Here is a 19,084-nt window from a genome sequence, read left to right as displayed (position 1 = left end):
ATAAAAAAATGGGAGTAGATGTGGATGTGCACCGGCCTTTTGAATATAAAAAATAAAGTTTTTGTATTATTATAGCATTAAGAATTAAGATTAAGATTTAGATTAAGATAGGCATCAAGAAAAATGCAAGATAAAAGATCGAAATTGCCCCTTGCATATCCTCATGGGCCAAGAATTCTGGTCAAAGTCCATTTGCATTTTTAACATGTATAATTACACATTTTCTTTTTATAATCTGCCTTCAAAAGATCGACCGATGAAGCTCTAGGTGACTAATTCAGAGGGTGTTTGGAAGTACTACCACTACTACAAAAAGAGGCATTTGCTATAAACTTTTGCTACCGAAATAATCGGTCGCAAATTTTGCTACGAATTAGCTATGGATTAGCTACGCACACATTTTGCTACAATTTTGCTACGGATATTCCGTCGCAAATAAGACCCGTAGCAACATTCGTAGCAAACCCGTAGCAAAATTGAGGAAATAAATATAAAACAAATTAAGGTAGCAAAATCAGTAGCAAAATAAGTTTTTAGAAGTTAATTAAAAAAGTACAATCATATCCGTAGCAAGATTTGTAGCAAAGTGGAGAATATAATTATCTAAAATATAATTAAATAAAATGTTTGGAAAAACTCGTAGCAAAATCTAGAAAAAAAATATCTAAAATCAAACTTAAAAAATACACGTAGCAACATCTGTAGCAAAACTGAGGAAGTAAATATAAAAAAATAATGTAGGAAAATCAGTAGCAAAATCCGTTGCAAAACTATGAAAATAAATATTTATAAATTAACGAAAAACAGTTAGATAAAATTTGTAACAAAATCAGACATTTGCTACCTTTTTTTGTCACACACATTTGCTACGGATAAACTATGGATTAGCTATGGACACTTTTTGCTATAGTTTTACAATGAATATTTCGCCGCTAACTAAATCTGTAGCAAAATTTGTAGCGAAACTAAGAAAATAAATATTCAAATTTTTTAATAAATTCGTAAACATCGAGAAAATAAAGATTTATAAAATAATGAAATAAAGTCTATAACAAACCGGAGAGAATAAATATTTAAAAATAACGCAATAAAATCAATAGCAACATAGAGAAAATAAATATTAAAAAAAAAACTTCTAGCAAAATCCATAGCAAACTCGTAAAAAGAAATATTTAGAAAATAAGGTAATAAAATCCGTAGCAAAATCCATTAAAATAGAGTTTTGAATTATGTAGAAAAATGTATAGTAAATTTTGTAGCGAAACAATATACACACATGATTTATTAAAATGTAGAAAAAATTAAATTAGACAAATGATTTATTAAAATCCTTAGCAAAATCATTTTAGCAGTTAAGTGCCTGGATGGTATCTAAAGTTTGCAAAAATTACAGGTTTAGTCCTTAGCTTTCTAAAATTGTATTGGTGATGCATAATGTTTGATTTTTACAGAATAGGTGGTACGTGACTTGATGGGGGTTAAATTTATTAGTTAAAGCTTTAAAAATATCTAGTATACCTGAGTTAAAAAAAATAAAACTTATTTAATACTTTTCTTTTAAGGTAGGATCCACCTCCATCTTCTCATCACCATCACCGCCAACACCCACCATCACAACCACTTCCCATTGTCTCTTTTTCAACCATCACCACCAAGCAAACAAGATGAACCAAAATAAACAAACCCAAAAACAGTTAATTTCTATTTAACCTTTGATTTATGATACTCCTCCTTTGAAATCACCCCTGAAGTACTCGGGTATCGAGAAACACCTAAGTTCTCTCCTTTTAAGGTGGGATGACTTGATTAGAAATGGATTTGCAAAGCGGCCCCGTCGCAGCATGCAATATATAATACAAAAGTTGAAGAAGAGAGATGGACAGGTGATTGTCACACCCCGACCACGTTAAAACAACAAACCGCGGCGGAAACGTGGGGGAGTGTCATAACAGAATCATTGTTTCACAACACATGGATTAAAGTTTCGTTTTATTGAATTAAGTTTATTGCATTGTATTAAATTCAAAAGCAAAACATGAACAATTTGTCTTTCATTGTTATTGAGTCACTAAGGCCTCGTCCATTCCTATGTGAGCATGCATCATAATCATCGTCAAACATCATCAAACTATGGTACCTGAAACATATGTGAAAATACGTCAACATAAAAATGTCGACGAGTACATAGGTTTTGTGAGTGTGTCAGATTCATGGCTTTGAGTTCATATTGCAATACCTCGTCCAACTACGAGAGTTGTCGAGTGTGTACCTTGAAAACAAAAGAGTTTGATATTGCAGTATGTTTCTATCAACTTTTACAAGTTGATATACGTATAAACCAAAACCATTGTAGCCATGAATCTTAACTGAAAAACATTTGTCTTTGTCAACCAAGTTGTAAATCGTTCTCGTAATAAAACTCGTATGGTTTATATTGTTAAGAAAACCTTGTAGTGTAACTTCGTTTCGAAAACATTCGTCCAAGTGATCTAGATAACGCAACGTCATGTAATGTGTTAAAAGCACTTATATATAGGAAGTACCAGCGGCGTATCCACCATGCTTTTATCAAATTACACCTGCCCCGTTGCCCAAACACTTACCATAACCCAATCGTTCAATAGTACATATAGTTCCAATCGTTCAAATAGTTCAAATCATTCACATAGTTCAATAGTTCCAGTGGTTCAATAGTTCACATAGTTCACATAATCCCAGTAGTTCAATGGTTCATATAGATCAATAGTTCCAGTGGTTCAATAGTTCACATAGATCAATAGTTCCAGTGGTTCAATAGTTCACATAGTTCACATAGTTTCAGTGGTTCAATAGTTCATATAATTGAAATCGTTGTGTTCAATATAAACCATAGCATTCATTTAGAAAACTCGAAATGGTTTGGCACATATGAATCACCCCAAAACAATTGAAAACAGTAAAAGAGGGGAACTATGTACTCACATTGAATTGCAAAGTATCCTTGATCTAATGAACTAACAATGCTCGGGAAAACCAAGGAAATCAATGTGACAACTCGCATTTCAGAATCTATCTTTGTGCTTATTGTAACTTGTTTGAACTATACGTGACTAGTTGGGGGGTTTGATTGTTAAGGAATACTATGTATTGTGATACTATGTGTTACGTGATTGCATGTGAATATCATAAGTTTAGTCGCACAACACTTGTCCAACCACACAAACCTTTGGGCCGAACACCTCTCTCTCGGTTCACTATGCTTGGACTCGGCCCACCCCCTAGCCCGGATATATGTTCACGCATACACACATCATTGGGGTCCTTACTTCTCACAATTTAAAATTCAAGAACACACACAAACCCTAGGAGCTCTCTTTCTCTCTCTCGTTTTCCCTTGGAACCGGACGGCAGCCCTCACCCGAAACCACTCATCTCGAGCAATCTAGGCTTCTCGGTTTCTGGTTAGTGTTAATTCTTGATTGCTTGCTATGTTTGATGTCATGTTACGAACTAGAGTTTCATGCTAGTGATGTTTATTGATGATATTATGTATTCGGTTCATGTGTTTAGATGATATACAAGTAGCTTTGATTCGGGTATTGCATGATGATTTAGAACCAATTTCTTGTACCGGATTGATAAACATGTTAACAGATTTGATGTACACATAAGCTAGGGTGCATGCTAGTTTAGAATCAGCTGGTTTAAAGACCCGATTTTATGTTCCACATGTTAACGGATTGATTGTTCTTGCTTAAGATCATGATAGGGTTGCTAAATGATTATGATTGCTGTTTTGATTCGTTTGAAATCATGATAGAAATTGTTGATTGATCTGTTGTGAAACTGCCAAACTTGTTTGCAATTGTCACGGAATGATTGATGCCGTAAATTAGGAAGTTTGTTACATTCCTGATCTCGACACAGATTTGCGAGTCGAGAACTCCCTGTCTCGACTCGAGACCACAACACCGACACAAGCAGCACAACTCGAGACCACGGTTGCGGGTCCGGTTGCGACTCGAGACCGTGTAGTCTCGACAAGTACATGATGACCCGAGACCTCCTTGTTGCGACTCGAGACCTTGAGGCCAGCACAACTCGAGACCGCATTGTCTCGACTCGAGAACTCTAGTCTCGACTCGAGACCACGAACACGGGCACACTGTTTTGGACTTTGCACACTGTTACGAGCCCAACCATTTGTGCCGCATACTTGGACCTTATTAACGTGACTGTTCTGTTGTTGATCTGCCATGATTATACGTGTATGCTATGGTCGTTACTTGTGTACAATACGTGTAGAACATACGTGCACTACTTGAATAAGAACCTAACTTGTATGGTAACCATGGTAGGACGTGGTTGACCACCAAATAGCTTGATTTGCTTTTCTGTGTATCTGCCGAGCAAACCAAGGTGAGTTCACACTCTTACCAAGGCATGGGTTCCCTGGGTCGGGAATGGGGTTGGAAGATTATCTCGTACTTAAGTTACTATCGGGATTACGTACTATGGGCCTCGGGAGAGGAAGGGATATTGATAGATACTGCTAGACTAGTGATACAAACACTTCTCTTCGCACACACGTCGGGGATGGCTGCGATAATAGAACCAATCTTCGCACACATGCCTAGAATGGCTGCGAACCATACACTAAACTTCGCACACATGCCGGGTGGGCTGCGATACAAATATACCTAGTCTAGAATACTTGGGAAACCCCCACCAATCTTCGCATACATGCCTAGAGGGCTGCGATACAAATGCATACGATACATGGATTATTAAACGAACATACGATTTACAATACGATTACTATAACTGAACCAACTTCTGTGAACTCGCTCAACTAGTTGTTGACTCTCTGTTACATGCCTTGCAGGGCCTTAGGTACTCATGGAGCTTGCACGGGAGGCGCAGTCGTTGTGGGCACGGATTGTGGAATTTATGATAAACACTTTTATGACATATCAACTTAATACTGGTGTTTGGGTTTTCACATTAATGCTTCCGCTACACTTGATTATGTTTGGTTTTGAAAACACCTTTCGTATTGATGAATAACTTTTACTACTTACTTATATGTTCAATATGATTAGTGGCTTGATCCTGGTCATGTCACGCCTCTAAGCGGTGGTACTCCGCGTGTGGGTTTTGGGGGTGTGATAATCAAGTAGTACCTAGTAATCTGATCGCTAGTTAATAAATCGACACCTAAAACGGGAGATTAGATAGAAAGAGGTCTCATAAACTAAATGAGTATTGGAACTCATGTAACATGGTTTAACAAAGCCCACATCCTAAATCGGAACCTATCCTAAGTGCTTACGACCCGTTACGACCCATTAAGGTAGCTTACGCTACTTTAACGCGTCGTCCGCGCGAATGCGCGTTCGAGACGCCTAACTAGTCCTATGACAAGTATTATATGCCCTAACATGTTTAAATATGTTGCATAATCAATTTAAGTGACAAAGTTTAGGTTACATATGCTTAAATACAATTTATGCATGAAAAGGGCATTTTGGTCATTTTCCTAAGGCATATAAACTACTTATCATACAACTAGTTAAACTAAGTGACCATAAGGTATAACCTCGGAAGGTTATTCCCTATACAACTATGGTCACAAAATATGCTTGGTTGGATCCTAGCGATCGACCAAACGGGTCGGGTTCGAAAGTCTAAGCGGTTGTCAAGACTGCTTGACTTACGACCCTAAACAAGTACTAGACTAAAAGTGACGAGTTAAACATGTTAAAAACATGTTTATCTAAGTTAGAAAACATGTTTGATATCAAAACAAAGTGTTTTGATACCTGTAAATAGCTTCGTCGCAAAATACACATAAATACGTATTTTGACCGAAGCTTTGACCCGTCACTTCGACTAATCGACGTGGTAATTAGTAGGTATAGTCACAAGGGACTATAACCATCGTGATTACGCTCACGTTGCAAAGTTCGAACGAACTTTGTGTTGACCAATTCATGGTCAAAGCAGAAAGTCAAACACTGTTTGACTTTCACGCTTGAAAAGCATGAAAGAAGCTTACAAAAGGTCCAAGCAAGGAAGAATTGATCCAAAACACTCAGGTTTGAAGCCTAGACTACAACTTAGAGCAGATTTTGAATCAAATGTGAGGAATGAATGAGAAACCCACTTCTATTTATAGTAAGTTTGGATCAAGGAGATCATTCCATGTGTTAGGAGGTTCAATCTTGACCCTACACTTGTGGAACATGGTTTCTAATATCATGGGACGCTCTAAAACAAGTCCATAGTATTGAAAATTTGCATAAAAGACCCTGGAATTCAAGCTAGTTGCTGAAAAACAGATTTTCTGTCAAAATAGGGGGCTCGTGTGCCGCCACAGCACCACCCCTTAGGGGTCGCGCGACGCCACAACTTTACCTGAGCCAGATACTTTCAAAACTTGGCAAGAATGGTCCCTGCAGCATGTTTAAGCCATTTTCGACGCGTTTAAACCCAGTTGACCCATTTTCAAGGCTCTACAAGGATGTTAAAGCATAGGGGACTTGAAACATGCTTGAAATTATCTCGGATGTCGGTTCGTTTGGTCGTGCGGTCGCGCTATTCAGTTAATTACGACGGAAACTCGAACGGACGCGAAAACGATCCAAATTACGCGACGAATGGTATTTTTGCATTCCAATCATTACAACAATTTTTGGATGTCCGGATATGTTCAGAATGTAAGATATGCACGTAAATGCAAACTTTTGCACTTTTCGACGCTTTTAGTCCCTATTGATCAAATAAGCATATTTTCGCATAACGAACCCCTCAAAGCCTTTTTTCTAAGCTATGTAAAGGATATTTAGGGTATGTTTAGCTTATGATCAAGTTTCGGAATATTCGTTACTATACAAATCGGCATAGTTTCGCAGTTTTTCGCAATTACTCATTACATTTCAATTTCAATACAACTCATTAAAAATCAACACAACCTACTAAGACTCCATGTGACTCACTAAAACCCAATTTGACCTAATTTCATGCATTAATCCATGACCCATTATTACTAAGACTCCGTGTGACTCACTAAAACCCAATTTGACCTAATTTCATGCATTAATCCATGACCCATTATAATTCAATATTACTCATTACATTTCAATATCAATAAAACTCATTAAAACCCGATACAACCTACTAATATTCCATGTGACTCACTAAAACCCAATTTGACCTTTTCGGTTCGGTTACATGTAATGATCAAAATGTAACTTGGTCAATCACAACAAAATTTGAAGTTAGTCATTCTTTGAGCATGATTGTTAAAAGTCAAATTAATAAGTCATAATCATAAATACGGTATACGAGACATTAAACATTATACGTTCGGAAACTAGTTAAATGTTAGTCGTCATACCCATTTACGTAAAACTTTATTGATAAAAGAAATAGTGTGATGGTCATCACAACCGGTTTTTGAATTAACTAGGTTACATAACTATACAATACATATAACTTTTTAATATTTCACTAAAAACATAATCTTATATTTATTTAATTTGATATTAATAAGCCTAACTATTCGTTGTTCGCTGCCAACAGTTCCAACTTTAAAAATAACCACTGGCAGTCCTCAACATATTGGCCTCCAATGGACCCTGACTAACAGAACCCTAACGCCGTTAGTCTCAGGTCGCCGGAAAAATGTTTTTTGGCCGGAATACTCAACATGTTTGCCTCGAACCTCTTTGTATGGACCTTTGGGAACCTTTTCCTAGTAAAAGCCTCAATTATTAAAGTCGTTGGAAAACTCCTTTTTCGTCGTAAAATTTCTTTTTTCCGCCAGAAAACTCAACTTTTTGACCAGATTACTCAACTTTTTCGTTCCAAACCTCTTTGTAACCTTACATCGGACCTTTAAAAACTTTTTTATTGACAAAAATGGTTTTTCGGCGACCGAGACTAACGACATTAGTGTTCTGTTAGCCAGGGTCCATTGGGGGCCAATATGTCAATTATTGGGATTGCCAGTGGTTATTTTTAAAGTTGGGACGGTTGGCGGCCAACGACGAATAGTTGGGTTCATTTATCATTTATTTATTAATATAAATAAATAAAACATAGTTTTAAATATAATTCCATATCACGTGTTCCCTCCCACTCCAACCCAAAATAAATAACTAAAACATAGTTTAAAATATAATTCATATCACCTGTTCCCTCCAATTCAAACCCCAAATTTTGGATTCCCTCCCATTGTCCTCCCTCAAATTATTAAATTCCCTCTAATTCCAGTTTTAATTTAGTTTCACCATACTAATACCCTTGTTGATACTCTCAATTTTCCATTCTTCCTTTTATCCCCGTCCTAAAATCACTCTTTTACTCTTTCTAATCTTCCCTATTTAGCCCGACCGCACGAGTTTCCGGAAAAGGTTCTCAAAGGTCCATACAAAGAGGTTCGAGACTAAACTCGAGATCCCTTCCGCGGTCAGGGGTACCGTGCAACTACCCTTTTATTTAGCCCGATGCAGTTGCCGGAACTTTCATGGGAACAAGACGGGGGTGAAACTCCTTATGGAGGAAAACTATCCCTTCATCTACACCACTAACCGATTGGGAGTTTCCGGTGACCCACAAAAATGGTAAACAATCTTAGCCACCAGTGGGTTTCGAGTTTAGTCAAATCAGAGGTGAAGTGTTTCTTTGTGCGAAAACAGTTATGGACGTAAGAGAGGATGTTTAGGTGAGTTTTTGTTTATTGTGTATTGAACACCATATTATGTGTGTTAAGGTATGTTTATTACTCTCGATTTGGGCATAATCATAAGTTTTGTATGTTCAGGACCAATTGTGATGAGAAGCGGTTGATGAGGAAGCAATCAGATGACCAATTGAGTAATTTTTCTATCTTTTCTTTTCTCGTTTTATTATTTGTCACTTTCATGTAAATTTCATCTTTATCTATTAGTTTTATGAAACCATCTTACAATAAATGGTACTATCTTACAATAAATTCGACGTCATTTGTGATAATAGCACTTCCTTTATTTTTTTTATACTCTTTGTTTTCTTACTAAATCTCTTCACTTGGTAAGTTGTTCATATGAGTTTCCTATACATTTGGAATTATTTTGTCACTTACTACAATTCTTGAGTTGAGGACTCGACCATTGAAAAAAAATTTGACATGTTTTGGTTTATAATGTACATTTAATCTAATGATTCAAAAATATATATATTTCTTGATAGATAGGCTCCACACCGTTGGGTTTTAAATGCCATGGTTGACTTAATCAAATAAGGAGCAATGCGTTCATTATAATCTTGAATTTTAATTTGTTTTCATATACTCACATTATTCAGTTAATAAGTTATTCTGTTATGCAGATTGCATTCGCTAGATACATCAATCTCACACAAGATTGGATAGATAATCATTATCGAGTATGGGTTCTTTCAAAACGAAGGAGGTTATGGAAACTGGGCACTTTTAAAACCATTCATCTAGATGGCTGCGCTTGATTTCTAGGTTTGTTAGAAAGTGACAAAGTTTGGTATTAATGTGTTATTATTGATGGTGATATTCTAATGTATTAGTACTTGCGCCACGGTTGAAGGATCAAATGGCAGAGTTGAAACAAGATGAAGCATGATATGAAGGAGAAATTTGTATCTTTATATTGTTAGGTTTCAATAAGTTTGATATTTTTTTCCTATTTCGTTTGTATATTCATCTTCGGTGTGATTTGTATATATGTATTTAAAATTTAAACTGATGTTTACATAAAACAAATAGAAACTAATATAAAAAAAATAAAAATTGTGAAGAATCTTAAATAAAATTGTCTAGCAAAAACCTCAAAATTTAAAGCAATTTTTTTGAAATACATTGTTGGATTCCTAGCAAACTTGTAGCAATCTAGCGTAACGGGAAGCAAAAACTATAGCAAATATTTTGTAGCTAAAAACCTGTAGCATAAATTTTCGTATCTAAATTTGTAGAAAGAATTTTTGTAGCTAAAAATCCATAGCTAACATTCGTAGCCAAAAAAAGAAAAAGGCAACAAACTTTCATAGCCAAATTGTAGCAGTTTCTGGCTAAGTTCGTAGCTAAATTCCGTAGCAAAAATGATAGAAAAAACGTAGCAAATTTCTGTAGCTAACATTTGTAGCAAAAACTTTTTCATAGCTAACAATCAGTAGGAAAATTTAGTAGCTAAAATCTCCGTAGCTAAAAAACCATAGCGAAATTCCGTAGCAACTTTTTCCGTAGCAAATTTGTGGCTAAAATAGCGACGGCTCTTTTTGTAGCTAAAGTGGTCGCAAATTAATTTCCGTAGCTAAAGTTCGTAGCAAATAAATTAGCGACGGGACTTGTAGCTACGGACCAAATTCGTAGCAAATCCGTAGCAAAACAGGTGTTTGCTACAAACTGGCTACGAATTTGGCCGTAGCAAATACCTATTTTTGTAGTAGTGTACTTTAAGCGCATAATAAAATTTAGAAAAAAACCATGACTTATGTTTAGAAACATTCAACTTAAACAGGATGCCATTGATGTTGAGTACAAATGTTTAAGAAAGGAATTCTTTTAAATTAGATTAAGTATGATATGATGCTTGGTGTTAATTTTCAACAGTAATCATTATGTAAAAGTTAAAGAAAAAATAATACTAAAGATGTATAACTTTTAATTCATATTATTATTATTATATGTTAATATTTGTGTAAACAACAATATTTATTTTTTGAGGAACAAGATATCATGTCATGAATGAATGAATGAAGTGCTGAAGTGTGTAGCCCCTTTGTAACAAAGGCTCTCAAACTGGTCATCCTATAGTCAGGTCACAAAAGAAGAACTAACTGACTAACATCATTAAACTGGTCTTTCGCGTGTTATGTCTCACAGGAAGAGCCAAGAACTTGGAAAGAAGCTATGAAAGATAACTCTTGGGTTGAAACGATGCAGGAAGAACTGCAACAATTCCAGAAGTTTGGTGTCTGGAAACTCGTAGAGAAACCTGCTGGTTACAAGAAGATTGGTACCCGTTGGGTGTTTAAATGCAAAAAGGATGACCGTGGAGTAGTGATCCGAAACAAAGCACGTTTAGTCGTTCAAGATTTTCGTCAGATTGAAGGGATCGACTACAACGAAGTGGCTTGTGGGTCGGCCCATGAGGCATAAGGAAAGGGCCACTGTGGATATGCCTGTGAGAAATTGTTGGAGCCGGAGGTGTGTCCACGACCTCTGTTGGTGTTGCCGCGGCCTCTTCCGCGGCCACAACCACGTCCGCGAGTGGTGTCCCGAGAAGTGTCCGAGGAGCGAGAAGAATCATACCATGGTTGGTTGCGGGGTGTATCGGTGCGACCATCAGATGTAGCAACTAAAGCAGTTCCCGCGGCTTGTGCCGCGTTGCGGGCTTGATTGACATTGCGAGATTCAGCCATGCAGAGACGAGAGCATGTCTCGTAGAAGTCTGGGAGGGGACTGGTTTGCTGAATTATAGTTGCCGTGCCTTCGTATTGTTCCGTGAGACCCATTAGGAGCTGAAGCACCAACTGTTCTTCGGTGATGGGAGAGCCAACGTTAGTGAGTTGGTCGTAGATAACTTTGAGAGCTTGACAATAGGCAGTCATGGAAGGAAACTGGTCAAGTCTGGTGTTGGCGAACTTATTATTCAAATCAATAATTCGGGTAGCTTTATTATCCTGAAAGATGTTAGTGAGGGTCGTCCACGTCACATAGGCATTGGTGTTGGGTTTAAGGATAGTATGAAGGAGATCGGTGGAAACCGTTCCATAGATCCATTGTAGAACAATAGAGTCTAGACGTTCCCACGAAGCCGTTGACGCCGGTTTTTCTTTATCTTTATCTTTATCAGAGGAGGAAGAAGAAGAAGTGTCCTTGGGAAGAAGGTGATCGTAAACATTGTACGATTTACAGTGGATCTTGAAAAGTTCGGGCCAAGCGGTGTAGTGACCAACTGAAATGAATATTGGCTTAAAAGATCCTTTAGTTGAGTGTATTTCCTGCACAACAAAATCAAATTAATAAATAAACTCCCATTACTTAAATGTGATTGGAGGAATGAAAAGTTTAGAGTGACGTATAAGGCAACGAATCAACCTCAAATCGTCCCTCCATAGTATTCTACACTCTTGTGACTTATCACTCAATTGATGAAAAACTAGAAACTAAATATAACCAACAGATTGTTTTTTAAAGGAGTAAAGTGAGTTTTAGTACCTAAAGATAGCAACATTTACCTATTGATGAAAAACTAGAAACTCATCATTTACCTATATGACTATATATAAAAAGACAACCTTACTGGGTTCAATCCATAGGCGTTTTGAGGCGAGGTTTAAGCGCCGGGTTTTCGGAGCTGCATTCGTGTCCGCAGGCCGTGCGGGCACACACGAGTTCAGCCAAATTCGAGTTCAAAAATTCATATTTTGCATCCCCGGTGCGTGGGTAATACTTGTGGTATAACATGTCATAAAGCTACAATAGAGTAGTAAAGGCTTTACCTTATAAACAACTACTCACTTTGTTCCCACACCAATGTGGGACAAAGTATTTACCACCTTTTGAGACTTTCATTCACATACCCAAAACTTCCAACATATAAGTCCTAAATTTTTGCTACTAACTATTAGCTACATGATCTTATTGAGTGATGTTGATGGAGATGAATGCGTATTTGATTATGATGATTATTGATTAAAGACTGTTATTATGTTTATGTTGTAAGTGTGTTTCCACTTTAATTTATGTTTCAACTGTGTTTTTTATGTGTTAAGTGTGTTTTTTAATCATGTTTTTGTGTTTATTATTGATTAACAAGTAGAATAGGTCATATTGATGTATACAATAACTTTTTTTATTTTTTTTAAGTTTGAACGCTTCGAATACGGGAAGCTCTCGCTTCGCGCTTGAAGCTTCGCTTAAAGCTTTTAGAACCAAAACGCTTCGGAGCGCCTCGCGCTTTTTTAAACCAAGCTCCATGTTAAAAGTCTTTCTTAAGATACTTGGATTTCACCATTCACACTAAAATCAAACTCTTCAACAATTTCAGATAAAAAGCTAATGTGACTCATGGTTCTTTCGAAACAAAATAAAAGCTCGATACTTGTTAAAGTAACTTTAAAAAGGACATATCAAACATAGTCCAGAATTTAGGGTATAGAAAGCTTTAAAAGAAACACATTCCTCAAAGGTGAAGTATTCCATTTCCATCGATCATCAACTACAGAGTATAAAAGGAAAAAAAAATTGAGAATTAATTAATGAGATTTCTGTGTACAGGTGTGAAGTTAACTTTAGGCAGCAGCACAGCTTGTCATTAAGTCACATGTTGCTGAAAGAGAGAAGCTATGATCAAAGACAACCAACACCTGAGGCGTCAAAAGTTGAAGAAACGTTTGAGCCTGATTCCAATATACAATGTAAGTTATCAGACAACTTTGCTTGCAGCTATAAGTACTCTGCTTGCTTGACTCATGAATAACTCATGTTAAGCAATATATGACATTCATAGTGAACAGGATATGAAGCTGTTTGATATGTCTACACAATAAAAAACAAGCAGAATTTGAAGAACATTTCTACTTTTAGGGGTAAACATGTAAAAAGATGGAAGTAGCCTTAACCAGATAGAAAGCTATAAGATCCCTCATTATGCATACCATTTACATGAAATACGATCGGCATACAGTTGTACATTTGCATAAGCAATCACTCATATTTAGCTTTTTACTAACAGAGACTAAATTACTAAACGATTAATGACCTAAATAACAATCGAAGAACATAACGATATAAACTCAAAATTACAGTGAAATTAGTGGAACAGGTGACGTCTATAACGAACGAAGTAAAATGTGAAAGCATTATATACCTCTGTGAACATGAACACGTATACTCCACTCCCTAAATTTCCAGGTGTAATCAGCGTGAGTGACAAATGTTTAGAAACATTCAACTTAAACAGGATGCCATTGATGTTGAGTACAAATGTTTAAGAAAGGAATTCTTTTAAATTAGATTACGTATGATATGATGTTTGATGTTAACTTTCAACAGTAATCATTATCTAAAAGTTAAAGAAAAAATAATACTAAAGATGTATAACTTTTAATTCATATTATTATTATTATTATATGTTAATATTTGTGTAAACAACAATATTTATTTTTTGGGGAACAAGATATCATGTCATGAATGAATGAAGTGCTGAAGTGTGTAGCCCCTTTGTAACAAAGGCTCTCAAACTGGTCATCCTATAGTCAGGTCACAAAAGAAGAACTAACTGACTAACATCATTAAACAAGTTTCCCCTGACTGACTGACTGACAAATAAACACAAACTCAATAAAACAAGATCTCGACATTTATACTGATATTTAAAACAGCATGAAAACAAGGTCTCAACTCTAAGCAAAATAAATAAGTAATCATTAGAGAGAGAGAGAGAGAGACCTTCTATTGACTTCATGATCACCATATGTAGATACAGGGGATGTGGGAGATGAGGGGCCAGTGACTGCCACTTTTACTCCATCTTTCTTTCAGTTTTGGGCAATTACCCCCGATTTCTAATCTGAAAAGTGAAGGCAATATCATTTCTGGTAGATCCATCATGTTTGGGCATCTGTCAAAAGAGAGTTGTTGGAGGGAGGTGTGGGGTTGGGGATGGGACAATTCCTTCAGACTAGGGCAATTTATAAAAGAGAGATCTTGGAGGGAGGTGAGGTGTTGGAGATCAGATACTTTTTTCAAATTAGGGCAGTTCCAAAAGTTCAGATGTTGGAGGGAAGTGAGGTGTTGAAGTCCCATTGAAACTGATTCCAATTTCTCAAATCCACTTATTTGAAGAGAAGTAAGAGATGAAGGAAGAAGAAGAGAAAGCTCACTACAACTACTCACTCCATCCTCACCGCCGTATAAGGATAGTTCCACAAGTGAAATTGGAAAATTCTGTGGGCCCCACTCTAGGATGGGCTTCTTCAACTTCCCTATCCTTAGGGAACACAAGTTAGGAGGCCAAATCCCACCAGGAAAACAAGCATCCATACTCCGACATTCTGTTATTTCCAATCTCTTCAATGAGGTTAAATTGGGCAACTCATTATCAGGAAATGACTCCAGATTTTCACAATCTTCTATACACAATGTGGTGAGGTGAACCAAGTACTTCAGTTCAATGATTGATTTCTGATTTCGCCAACCAGTTATCACTACATATTCAAGCATCTTTTGTCTTCCCCACTCCCTTTCCAATAGTTTTTCACAGCCTTTAATCCTAAGTGACTTGAGTTTTTCACTTCTTGTTGGTAGGGAGATATCAGTAATTGAATTACAGAAGTCGACACACAACTCCTCAATGTTATATGGACAACTGCAACGCTTGATATTCTCACAAGAATATACATACAACCTCTTAAAAGATGCTAGAAGGCTGCTCCTATAATTATCCCCCCCCCCCCCCTTCTTTCTCTCCTAAACTCACCAAATTACCACAACTTCGCACTTTCAGTTGATTTAAATTCACAAGAACTTTACTTGCAGCTGCTTCTGATTCCCACAAGTATCTTAATTCATTACAGTTTTCTACGGATAATTTTTCAATGGTCCCAAGATACTTTATAACACCCCTCCACACCACATCATCCAGCCCTGAAATATCTTCTATTCGGAACTCAGTAACTACTGAAGTTATTTCAACCAGCCTTCTCACCACACCACTATCACATCTATGTATTTGCAGAACATTCAATAAAGGCAGTGCTTCAACCGAGACTTCAACCAAATTAGGACACTTATATAACTTTAGAACATTCAGTGAAGGTAGTACATTAAATGTGACTTCAACCAAATTATGACAATCTTCTATATGAAGCTCTTGCAAGAGTGGAAACACAACCCCACTATTGGTTGACCATTTATCTAACCCTCCCATATTTATTATATGTAGAGTTTCAAGTGAAAGAAATGCACTACCAGTCCCAAGTAACTCCAAACCCACAACTTTCACCCCATCCAGACCTTCAATAAATAACTTCTTAAGTGATGGTAGCTGCCCAAGAGGTGGTAGAGATGTACATTTTTTACAGTTACGTATTGACACATGCTTTAGTCGTTGAAACGAGGGATCGCCAACCCAATTTGGAAACTCTAATCCACCATATAACACAATGTTGAGTTGTTTTAGATAATCGTTACTAGGCCTCAGCTCATTAAGCACCTCCTTTGCAAGCATTTCGTTTGCTGAGGCTGCACTCCATACAACCGTAAACTCATTAAGCCTCTTTTGTGAAAAGTTCGCATCCCGTGCTTCCATTGCATTATGCACTTTGTCCAAACCCTTAATGGAAAATTCCCCACATAGATTCTTTAAGTCCTTAAGTTTGGTTATTTCAAAACCAATTTCACCTCTGATAATGAACTTGGTGAGAGTTTGTAGGCATTTCAACTCACCAATTCCCAAAGGCAACTGCTGCAAATTTGGGGTATCCCTGATGTCAAGATGTTGCAAGTTGTTAAGCTTTAAAAAGTTTTGGGGCAACTTAGTTAAACTACAACAACCACATAATATCAACGTCTCTAAATTATAGAGATTGCTAACATTTTCGGGTAATTGTTCGATTCTAGTTCTAGATAGATTAAGATACCTCAAGTGCCTCAATTTACCAACGGACTCGGGTACCTCACTTATTTGAGAACCACTCAAGCATAGAACCCTTAACAATGGTAATTCAGGAAGTAAGTCAACCAAAATCTTATTTGATAAGTAGAAATAACGTTGCCCTACAACCCCAGCAGACACTGCCATGAAAGTTCTCAAACTCTTAGCTCCTTTAAACGCTTCAAACTTCTTGTAGGCTACATATTCCTCACAAACAAATGACATATGGCGGTACTTTTCCAAAGCTTCTTCCATATTAATATTCTCCAATCTCAAGAAAAACTCGCCAGCAACAGATTTCGCCAAGTCATTCATAAGGTCATGCATCACAAACAATGATTCGTTATTAGGTGCATGTTGAAAAAATGACCTTGACAATAACTCATCAAAGTATTCATGACCCAAACATTCTTTATTTGAATCACTTGGAGTTGACTGCTGCAAAAACCCTTCTGCCATCCATAATCGAACTACATCCACCTTGTCAAACAAGCAGTCCTTGGGGAACAAGGAACAATAAGCAAACAGCTGCTTCAAATGTGCAGGAAGATCATGGTAGCTAAGTATAAGAGCTGGGACGATTTTACCTTCAACGGATAACCTCCATATCTCACTATCTAATACTTTCTTCCAATACCCTTCTTCATCTATTCTTGTACTCAATAATCTCCCAACTGCTTTCAAAGCCAAAGGCAATCCATCACATTTTTTCACAATACCTACACCATGTGGTTTGAGTGACAAATGTGAATCAAAATTAGATACACCCAATGCGTGTAGAGCAAGTAAAGAAAGAGCATCGTCATGTGACAAGGTTCGCAACCGGCCTAGATTACCGTAACCCAACTTTTTAAGCAACTGATCCTTCCGTGTTGTCATGATGATTTTACTTCCAGGAGCACATGCATAAAACGGGCCAACCAGTGTATCCCAGTCCTGACAACTTTCACTCCAAACATCATCTAATACCAATAATAATCTCTTCTCCCTTAGGTGATCTCTAAGAGCTTCTTGAAGCAGATTTAAATCTTTAAATTCCGTGGTTTCCCTTGTCACAGATTGAAAGATAACTTTGCTAATACCAAAGCTATCAAACTCATCCGAAACACAAACCCATGCCTTGAGTTTGAAGTGTTCCGTGACTTCTGGTTCGCCATACACAAGTCTAGCTAGGGTAGTTTTTCCCACCCCACCCATACCAACTATGGGAACTATGCTAAAGTTTTGACCACACGGTTCATCCCGTAGCAACTTGTGGACCAGTGCCTCTTTCTCTGCTCGTCGACCAAAAATACTAGATTCATGGACCATAGAGGTTTGTAATCTTCTATTTACATTTGTTGACCTCCTTTCCTCTATGACAACTAAGCCAAGAGCATCTTTCTCCTCTAGTAGCTCTTGTAACTTGGTGGTAATAACATCTATCTTGTCCTTCATGGTCCTACTATATGATGAATGCTTTGAGAAAGGATTTGGGAACAACTTTCTTACCTTGCTGGTGTGGGTTTCTGGTTGGTCAGTCCGCTCACGATGGATAGCATCAGTTGCTAACTCGTCAAGTACATCTTCTACATCGTAAGCTAAATGTCGGAGATCATTGAGCCATCGTTTCACAAACTGATTGGTTGTCTCCTTCTGAGAAGCATCAGCGAGCAGACTTTGGATTTGGAGTGATGACCTCTTCAGTTTCTCTATATCATAATCGGTTTCAAAGTATGGAGCAAGTGTTTCGAAAGCTGCAGAGGCGAGCTTTTCAAAGATGACAGAGAGGAAAGAAGAAAGCACGATTTCATCCATTGATTATGGTGAGATTATTAATGAAATTGGTGATGTTAGGAAGTGTTTGTTATGTTTGTTTCAGTGATTGATCATTGTTAGTTTGTCTTGGTCAATAAAAAAATGGAAGTAGATGTGGATGTGCACCGGCCTTTTGAATATAAAAAATAAAGTTTTTGTATTATTATAGCATTAAGAATTAAGATTAAGATTTAGATTAAGACAGGCATCAAGAAAAATGCAAGATAAAAGATCGAAATTGCCCCTTGCATATCCTCATGGGCCAAGAATTCTGGTCAAAGTCCATTTGCATTTTTAACATATAAAATTACACATTTTCTTTTTATAATCTGTCTTCAAAAGATCATCGAATGAAGCTCTAGGTGACTAATTCAGAGGGTGTTTGGAAGTACTACTTTAAGCGCATAATAAAATTTAGAAAAAAACCATGACTTATGTTTAGAAACATTCAACTAGAACAAGATGCCATTGATGTTGAGTACAAATGTTTAGAAAAGGAATTCTTTTATATTAGATTTAGTATAAGTATGATATGATGTTTGGTGTTAATTTTCAACAGTAATCATTATCTATAAGTTAAAGAAAAAATAATACTAAAGATGTATAACTTTTAATTCATATTATTATTATTA

The 19,084-nt window shown here is 36.8% G+C and overlaps 2 protein-coding genes and 1 long non-coding RNA gene across 3 annotated transcripts; 1 reads left to right on the top strand and 2 right to left on the bottom strand.

Moving 5' to 3' along the window:
* Positions 1-8,155: 8,155 nt before the first annotated feature.
* LOC110903430 lies at positions 8,156-9,736 on the top strand. Its single transcript, XR_002571926.1, has 3 exons — positions 8,156-8,707; positions 8,807-8,859; positions 9,352-9,736. It is a non-coding gene; the product is annotated as an uncharacterized LOC110903430 (long non-coding RNA).
* A 1,376-nt stretch (positions 9,737-11,112) lies between these two features.
* LOC110902022 lies at positions 11,113-12,112 on the bottom strand. The gene is made up of 2 exons (XM_022148765.1): positions 12,095-12,112; positions 11,113-11,997 (listed from the first exon to the last, which is right to left on the bottom strand). Exons 1-2 carry the CDS (start codon positions 12,110-12,112, stop codon positions 11,113-11,115), a joined length of 903 nt encoding a protein of 300 aa, XP_022004457.1.
* Positions 12,113-13,145: 1,033 nt separating this feature from the next.
* On the bottom strand, positions 13,146-18,505 carry LOC110899845 (putative disease resistance RPP13-like protein 1). Its single transcript, XM_022146737.2, has 2 exons — positions 14,450-18,505; positions 13,146-13,537 (listed from the first exon to the last, which is right to left on the bottom strand). Exon 1 carries the CDS (start codon positions 18,450-18,452, stop codon positions 15,441-15,443), a length of 3,012 nt encoding a protein of 1,003 aa, XP_022002429.1. The 5' UTR covers positions 18,453-18,505; the 3' UTR covers positions 13,146-13,537; positions 14,450-15,440.
* Positions 18,506-19,084: the final 579 nt, after the last annotated feature.

Source organism: Helianthus annuus, chromosome 13 (assembly GCF_002127325.2).
Source record: "Helianthus annuus cultivar XRQ/B chromosome 13, HanXRQr2.0-SUNRISE, whole genome shotgun sequence".
Taxonomy (NCBI): domain Eukaryota; kingdom Viridiplantae; phylum Streptophyta; class Magnoliopsida; order Asterales; family Asteraceae; genus Helianthus; species Helianthus annuus.
The sequence above is the reverse complement of the archived record's forward strand: the minus strand, read 5'-3'. Positions and strand labels throughout refer to the sequence as shown.

Bases quoted from the DNA above. Each gene is read 5' to 3' on its own strand.
- LOC110899845 (XM_022146737.2), bottom strand. From the start codon at position 18,452: ATGGATGAAATCGTGCTTTCTTCTTTCCTCTCTGTCATCTTTGAAAAG.